At 36.1% G+C, this 8,893-nt stretch overlaps 1 protein-coding gene and 1 non-coding gene across 3 annotated transcripts in view; both read left to right on the forward strand.

Moving 5' to 3' along the window:
* LOC113497488 overlaps positions 1-6,411 on the forward strand; it is a 141,507-nt gene extending 135,096 nt beyond the window's left edge. Inside the window, exons 6-10 of one of the 2 annotated variants that reach the window (XM_026877055.1) lie at positions 2,667-2,839; positions 3,460-3,679; positions 3,789-4,134; positions 4,238-5,351; positions 5,626-6,411. In XM_026877055.1, the coding sequence (XP_026732856.1) occupies positions 2,667-2,839; positions 3,460-3,679; positions 3,789-4,134; positions 4,238-5,351; positions 5,626-5,819 (2,047 nt within the window). In that variant the 3' untranslated portion in view covers positions 5,820-6,411. Of the gene's footprint in view, positions 1-2,666; positions 2,840-3,459; positions 3,680-3,788; positions 4,135-4,237; positions 5,352-5,622 lie in introns of both variants that reach the window. The other variant, XM_026877054.1, reaches the window with a different exon arrangement.
* A 2,410-nt stretch (positions 6,412-8,821) lies between these two features.
* Trnad-guc lies at positions 8,822-8,893 on the forward strand. The gene has a single exon. It is a non-coding gene; the product is annotated as a tRNA-Asp (tRNA).

Here is an 8,893-nt window from a genome sequence, read left to right on the forward strand (position 1 = left end):
AGTGTAATTCAGAACCATGATTAAAATGAGGTTTTACTTCGGTGTTTTTTTCTATAATCTCCTTTGTAATGGAAACTTCTTAATTAGTATGCAGATTTTAAAAACACCGTTCTCCATACATAACATGATGCTTCAATGAAAATAAGTCCACCACAGATGACCAACAATTGTGGGCCATGGGCTCAGAACACTTGCCCCTCAAATCCTGCTCTCGTAAGATAAAAGTTTTTTGAGTAAATCTCTCCCAAAAAAAAATCCTTGTTCTACAACTCACAAAATATTCGAAAGCATCACAAAAGAACATGCTCCATCTGGCTGTGACGTAAGCCATCTCCAATCTAGCAAGCATCCATGAAATTCACTCGCCCGTCCATCGGAACCATTCACTGTCAAAATTAAATTCCTTCGCGGTCTACTTGTCGAGTTTAAGCAAAAACTTCCCTCTACAGTAGATTAAAACGAAACTTCTTGGACATTTCAAGAGACAATTTTGATGTAATACGTTACATGGCAGATGGCGAGTTATTTTTACGGAAACAGAGCGTAGTATTTCGATGAAATAAAAAAAGGAATTGCTTCTAAATTTAAATTTGAACAGAAAAGCGGGAACGGTAAACATGTCATGAAGATATAGTCTTCAAATCAATCCGTGTAATGCTCATCAATTAATAAAAAAGGACTATTTAGAATTATTCCAAAAGTGGAAATTCTGTTAATGCAAGTTTAAAAGATAATTTAGCACAATACAGTCTTGTCTAACGACGACATTTTCAGCCTAGCAACTAGTTCCCCAATCATCTTAGAACATCAAACAGCAAAGCGCACAACTTGGCAAAGTTACGCCTCGAGCAAACTTTAAATACCAGCTCCACAACTGAAGACTAGACTTTAACGGCCTCACTTAGAATGAAATTCCTCTTTGGTCTAACACGTAATCAACTTCAGCAGAATAAAGCCTTAAATCCTGATTAAATTAAAACTTTTCAGCGAACATTCAAAATGTTTCTGGTTTTCGCAAATCGTCGGCGTGTTTGTCTTTCGGGGAAAAGGGGCGATATTAGAATTGTATTAAAAATACGTTCGGTTTATTTGTAAATGGAAAATAAAAGGAGCGTGGGGTCGTTTTTTGAATTTCGAATTCGAGAGGAATTTTCAGCGAGACGTGATTAAACGTTTCAAAAGTCAACAAGTTGTGCCACACTAGGGCAGCCGGGGATCACATCTCGTTAGTCTCCATTAACACAATTAAATGTAATAGCAATATACTGAAATACGGAATCTTAATATAATAAATAACGCCATCAACGAGATTACTTTCATATTACATTTATTTTATAGGGACGTGGTCGTTATCAGAAACTACGTAGAGTTGTAGATGGGAAACCAAGGGATAAATCCAGTTACATTTCCTCTGACCAACGGATCGAATCGCCAGGCGGACTGCGACCGAGGGGAACGCTGTAATCTGTTCCTCCCGATAATATGTATAGATCTTTGTTGTAAGTTCTAACTACTACCCAGAGATCAGATGGTTAAATAATCCGGTGCAACGTAGCGTGAAATGGGTGAACATTTAGAGATATTACATCCGTACGTGCCTTTGCGCTTGGGTGTTGTAAAGCCTCGACTCTTGCTATTACGATCATCGAACCAGTTCAGTGGCTTTAAGATAGCCTAAAAAACTATATTGGAAAAGTACTTTAATAAAAAAGAAAAAATAATAATCTTCTCATCTTTGATCTTGCTAACAAGTCAGCCGAAGCCATCGATCTCCCCATTAATAACTATTAAAACAATAAATAAGGTAACTGAGAACAAACATCAATCATAATTCATTATTGACCAAATGAATCGTGATTAAAATTTCGTCTTTAATAATCATGCGGGTGGGCTGAGTATGTGATACCGTAAACCGATACAAATTAAAACTTTGATTAATTACTCGAGCCCCAGAAAAACAGGGAGATAAGGGTATTAAGTAATTATTTGAGTCACTTACTACGTTTCTTTTTCCCTTTTGCCGTCTTACGGAAGGATTTATGGCGTGAGGGCTAGGTTTTTTTTGATAGTATGATGTAGACGGTAATGTAAATGGTATGTAGCTTCGTCCTATTATTACTAAACTAGCTGTTGCCCGCGACTTCGTCCGCGTGGTTATTAGAAGATTTAAGCTGTGATTTATACCTGACCTGTTTTTATCCACATTTTCCATTGTATCTTCGCTCCTATTAGTCGCAGCGTGATGGTATATAGCCTAAAATCTTCCTCGATGAATGGTCTATTCAACACATAGAATTTTTCAATTTGAACCAGTAGTTACTGAAATTAGCGCGTTTAGACAAACAAACAAACAAACTCTTCAGCTTTATAGATAGTATGACGAACATTTAAGTTCATATGAGATCGAAGATGTATCTTAGTAAAAGTTATGCTCCAATTCCTGTAAAACTTTTCTTTCTCTGCGGAGGGTAGCCTCGTCTTGCCTATCACGGACACCAGACTGCAGCTTAGTACTTAACCAAATTGTATCATCGCTTGATGATCTCACAATAAATATTGATTATTATGAATTGAAGACAATTACTTATTATGCTAACAGGGATTACCAATTACTTATTGTTCTGTTTGTATCAAAGATACAGTGACTGATTCTCTGTCTTCCACAGACGCTACGGCGTGGTGGACAAGAGGTTCTGCGTGGAAGGTGGCTCCAGGTGTGGGAAAGGCGAGGGTCTGTTCATCTTCGCCGCTGAAGGTGGTCGGGAGCTGACTGAGCTCCTCAACGTGTACAGTCACGAGGCACAGTCTAGACTTAGCATAGCTTCAAGAAGTGGTTCAGGTGAGAAAATAATGTTGGTTTATAGGAGTTTTGGGCTAGGCTTTGAGGGCTAGGATTGACTGGTCGGTTGGTCTAGTGGTTAGTGACCCTGACTGATATACCGGAGTTTGTGGGCTCGATTCCTACCCAGGACAAAAAAATGGTGATTATTATTGAGAGACGAAATTTTTTTATTTTAATTTTATGCCTAAATTTGATCATATATAAAAAAAATCATATAAAAGTCTTAACAGGAATGATAGATTACTTTAACAAAGTGAGGTGATTGCACTATTATCATTACATATAGAAATAATGTATATTTGTACGTGTGACGTTCCTCTGAAAGCAGGGAGTGGCCTCAATCTCAGACAGAACAGTGCAAAACTTAATCAAACTTATCTAATCTTATAAACATGAAATGCAATCTGTTTAGAGATAGTTTCAACAACACCGCAAATATTATATTTGTCTGCTTAAATAAGTGTTTCGATGTCACTTTGAGTATATTCAGCGTTTAATGTTAAACTAGCTTCCAACCTTACTGCAAAGATACAAGGGATATTATTCAGTAAACATTAGGTCAACTAGGTCCAAATAAATTACTTTGTAGAAATCTTAAGGGTGAAATTTCTTCACAGTGTTAGAAAAACGTTTCTCCGACGCCAGTTCGTGTATGGATGAGTGTTTCCACACGTCCATGAGGTCTGTGTCTCCGTCGTGGGCGGGTCCTGCCAGTCAGACCATGCACTGCCTCTCAGACCTGGACTCCAGTATGGACAGCACCGAGGACAAGTTCCGAAGACCGACCTCGCTGCCCAGGTGTTCTAGTTGCATCGGGAAGATCAGTCATTTGACCAGGTACGGCATTTTAAAGTTTTTGACGTAGTGACGTTCAAATAATCGATATTTCATCTTCTAAGTCGATCATGAAGAGTAAGTGGCTCTAATTTACTTTTCCAACTTGCAGATCATCTACAATGAACACACCTGGTTCAATAATGTCTCCCGTTTGGACAATGGACAACATTTTAGAGAAGCGTTCAGATTCGGATCGAGCGTCAATCTACTCGCGATCAAGCGGGAGTGCCTCTGAGTATAGTGTACCGCGCAGCTCCTGCCTCTTGGACAAGAGCTTTGATTCAAAACGCGCCAGCCCAAGCCCGGTGGCTTGCTGTACGCCTACTGTACCTGTCAAAACTGGTGGAGGTTGCCAGTGCTGGCAGCAGGTGAAACCTTGCTGCTGCAGGAAGAAGTCCTTCAGTGGGCCGTATGAGAACTACGATGTGCCGAAAACGCCAATGCCATTAATACAGGTAAGCCAAAATTAAAACTAAAATTGGTGATTGATTTGTCTACCACACCGTCCATTCAAGAATAAAATATAGGCAGTTATCTAATAGTCCGTATTCTTTTCAGGAGCACCCAGTAGACGCTCACTCCGACCCATCAAGCATATACGACACACCAAAGAAACTGAAATGTCTCATCAACGGGCAGCCGTGTACATGCACACACGAAGCCAAAAACATAGAGAACAAACAAACAGACAATAACAACACAAGTGATACTAGCATTAACAATAACGACGCTGAGTCACATTCCAACTACGTCAACGTTACCCCAGTCACCAAAAAACCAGTACCAGAAATTGATTTTGGAAATTACGCAAACATTGACTTAACGACATTGGAGAAATTCGAGAATTCCTTGCAAATCCTAAGGAGTGCAGGGTTCAGCCAAGAGGAACTGGATGCCTTAGAAGATATCCCAGAACATGACGACGATATATCAACAGCTACAACCAATACTGTGCATCCGTCAACAGAATGCTGTAACGAACATTTAAACTACATGCATATGGAGCCGCTAGAAATCAGTATTTCTAGTAATAGCAAGAACTACTCTGACAATATAAGTAGGATTAGCCATGTATCAGATCCTACGCAACACTCAGAGTCGGACAACACAATCAGTACACGAAGGTCGAGTTCAGCTGACTTCACTAAGCGACACGATGACGATTACGGGAGCAACCAAATGTGTTTCACGCCTACTGTTCTAAGAAAAGCCACTAAAAGCGAAAGGATTAACGAAGGCATGCCAATAAGTCTAGAAATTATTGAACCAAAGGACAAGTTCAAAGTACCGGAGTTAAAAAGCGAGAGCTTATTAGTGACGAAGTTTAGGGACACTGTCAAAATCAGACGGTCTTCGAGTGTTCCAAGCAAGTCAGACAAAAATAGAGATTCGTCAAGTTCGAACGATTCTGGGGTATCAACGGGATCTTTGAAGCATCATAAAGGCGATTTCAATGAATTTGAAATGCCTATCACTAATTCTAAGTCAATAAAGAAGCACATTAAGAATAATAAGCAGATAAGGAAGTCTTTGACACCAGTGCACGCGTTCGTCAAGTCAAACTCGTCGGATCCGCTGAAGAATCTTACCTTCCAGTTTGAGGAGGTGGCGACGCTGACCAAATCTAACTCCTGTGATGTAGACACCTTAACCAGAAGGAAGAAGAGACCTGGTGAGTTAATCGTGGCTACTTTTTACCTGTTGTAAGTGTAGTTAAACTAAAAATAAAAGGTTATTTCCGATTGAAAATGTTCAGTTCGAAACAATACTATTAATTCGCACGTAATATATTTGTACTATGTACTCCAATAATATCAATAATTCAACTGTTAAGTTTGTAATAGAAACACAATAGCATCCAGGTTCTTAGAAGGTTACTAACATCCCGTCAAAATTTCTTATTACAACATTAAACTTGACTAACCTTCTCCATTCTTCTCCAGTAGAAACGGACATCACTGCGCGTCACAGCCAGATGACGACCAAATCGACGTCAAGCGGCGCCTCTGACACATCCGACTACATGGAGTCACTATCCGTGTCCTCATTCAGCTCCTGCGACGTGTCAGCTGATCGCCACGTCACCAGGCCAAGGTCCGGGAAAGAGTACGCCAGTATCGACAGGACAGCGCTAGTCTAGAACCAATGTTGGTGAATGATGACCAATGTTGGAGAATATTCGTCAAATGTTGGTCAATGGAGAATACTGGTCAAATGTAAATTGTCAGTGTTGGGTTTGGTGGATGTGTGTATAATATATTAACAGCATAAATAAAACTTTGTTTGATACAAGCATTTTGTACTTAAATTTTCAGTGGTTATAAAATAGGCAATTTACATTATATTGTATGTTCTTTTGATTTGGAAATAAAATTTTGTCATTTTATATTGTATTTAAGACACTATTTACCCACACTTTCCTTCAAAACATTTAAAATCGAAATGCAGACGGATGATACAATAATTATTGTTTCTGATGATGCATTGAAGCAAACTACTCTTCTTTAGAGTGAGCTTAACAACATATTCAACAAATGCAAGTATTATACTGTCTGCTTACCACCCTTCGAACTTGTATTAAAGGCAAAATAATGCAAACAAACACAAAAAATATTCGCATAAAGATGTAAATTATCGTCTGCCTATGACGTCGGTCGTGTCACCGTTGATTTATGAGTTTGCTAAACAATCATCCAAATTATTTGTATGAACAACGCTGTTACTGCCAAACATCGTATTTCACGACGCATTTCAAGGGCGAGTCTGGTTTTTACCATTTTAATCATATCGAATGGAAATTGAGCATTCACGTAAAGCAATTCTTATGCTAAACTTACTTGTACATAAATAATGGCATCTTGGTCTATTGCCAGGTTCCGAAAAAGAAAACATTAATTTTGATTGAAAAGGTTAGATAAACACAAAACCTTATTCATGAACACTACATTTAAATATTGCTTTTTTTCAATTAATACGTTTTACGAAACAGTCATTTCAAATGGAGTCATCGAAAATGTAACTTGTAAATAAAATGTACATAAAATAAGTACATAAAGTTTGTTCCTATGTACGTAGACTATAAGGTATATAAAACGCAGTTATGAACGAATTTAGTTTATTAGTAGCGTGCCAAAAATTATATAGCTGGCTATAAACAGGTTTTGGGTAAAATAAATCTACTTCATTTAAATCTTACTTATCTTAAACATGGAATTTTAGTTAGAATTGTTTCATTTAAAATGTAGCCGTGTACACTTTTAATGTAAGTTCAATGTTTAATTGTATCTTATTATGTGTTAGGTACTTAAATTATTTCGTGCCTTTACTTAAATATGTAGGGCTAAAATGTATTTCATTTATTTTTGTTACCTTACAATTTACTTATCATAAATGTAACTTACTTATTTTCATAAAAGTAAACTAAAACACTTGGTAGGTTTATAAAGCAGTATAAAATTGTGAATATTACATAGTTAGCAGTTATTTCAAGTCGCCTCTATGCAATCTATAAGCAATAGAAATTAAACGAATAAGTATACATGTAAATATTATTTAAAATTAATTATTTACATCAAATCAGATTAATTGACAATTTTTGAGACAATTACACTTGATTTTTCTACAATTTTTCGTAATTTTGACTAATAATCTAAAGATAAATAGTTTTTTTACAATAGATTTAAGTACAGAGTCGATTTGGTGTAATTAATTTTAAATATATTCTAGAGAATGTAAAAAAATAGGGATAGTTGAACTTTTATAAAAAAACTGCATACATAGGTCATACAAAAATAATCCTGCCAAATCTGAATACATTCTTATACTTAATATTTAAAAACTTAACCTCTTTGCTTCAAAAAATAAATTTATTATCTGTAGTTTTATTTTTTTTGTCTCTTATTTATCTCGGTAACAAAATAGACAAAACGTTGTTACTTTTTATTGGGGCAATATTTTTGTAAGCAAAGTTAATATTCAGAGACAAAATTACAATTATTATGACTTGTGTTGTATTAATTGAATATGTTCCAATATGTCATATTCTAATTACCATTACGACGTAGCGGCATTAATCTGTAACATTGGACGATCGACGTACATTTGACGGTTTACTAATTGATATAAGGCATGGACACACTGGCAAATTTAAACTTTTAATAATTAAATAACTTTGATTTCAGTTTTATTGGACATTTAATACCATTTTTTATTCTGTTACATTTTCAATAGTCTACAGACTGAAAATATTTTATTCTATGTAGCATAAATTGTTCTTAATTTAAATTAAAAGATATGTTCAATATTAATTTTAATTAAAAAAAAATCGCAAATTTTGTCTCTGAATATAAAATTGGCGCCGGAACGTTTTTTCGTCTAGTCAACGGATGAATGATGGCCATTGGTAAAATTCTGATACAAACAATTATTTGTGTATTTAAAGAAAATATTAAAGGGACTACACACAGTAGTGTAATTCAGCAGTGCCCACAACTCTGTGTGCGACGACGACGGCGACGGTTTGCTTGTTAAGAAGGCTTATATTTGTATGACAGTGACACAATGAAAGTTGTACTAGTTGTATTAGTAAACAATGTCACTGGGTTACCGAACCACGCAATGATGAGTTTTAATACATTTGTTAGAATTTTCTATATGGTCATCGTATCAAATTACCCAAGGGGGCATTGTAAACGACTTATTGAAATGAAAAATTCATTTCATGTAGAAATATTTGTTTAAAATTCCTCCCTTTATAGTTTCTAGCTATATTTTCATCAAATAAGAGATCTTTTTTTGCACGGAATGGAATGTTATCAGCACTTATACATTATAATTGTATACATAAGTACCTACTATAGTTAATTTTGTGTAAAAATATCATATTTTCTTAAGAGGTTTTTACGTTGCGAACTGTATTACATTGTAAAAGTTTTGTATATTACAATAGCAACTGAAAATATAAAATATAGTGCATTTTGAATGAAACATGATTTTTTTATTGATCACGACCCTTTCCTTACATAGACTCTTACATGTGCCACCTTGATTTGTTTATACCATTTTTAACATTTACTACGCTGATATGCGAGCGTTCTAACGGGTTTTATAACATATGTATGTATTTCACTTCTGTTACCACAGTCTTCGGTAGTATAGTGGTCAGTATCCCCGCCTGTCACGCGGGAGACCGGGGTTCGATTCCCCGCCGGAGAG

Source organism: Trichoplusia ni, chromosome 9 (genome assembly GCF_003590095.1).
Source record: "Trichoplusia ni isolate ovarian cell line Hi5 chromosome 9, tn1, whole genome shotgun sequence".
Taxonomy (NCBI): domain Eukaryota; kingdom Metazoa; phylum Arthropoda; class Insecta; order Lepidoptera; family Noctuidae; genus Trichoplusia; species Trichoplusia ni.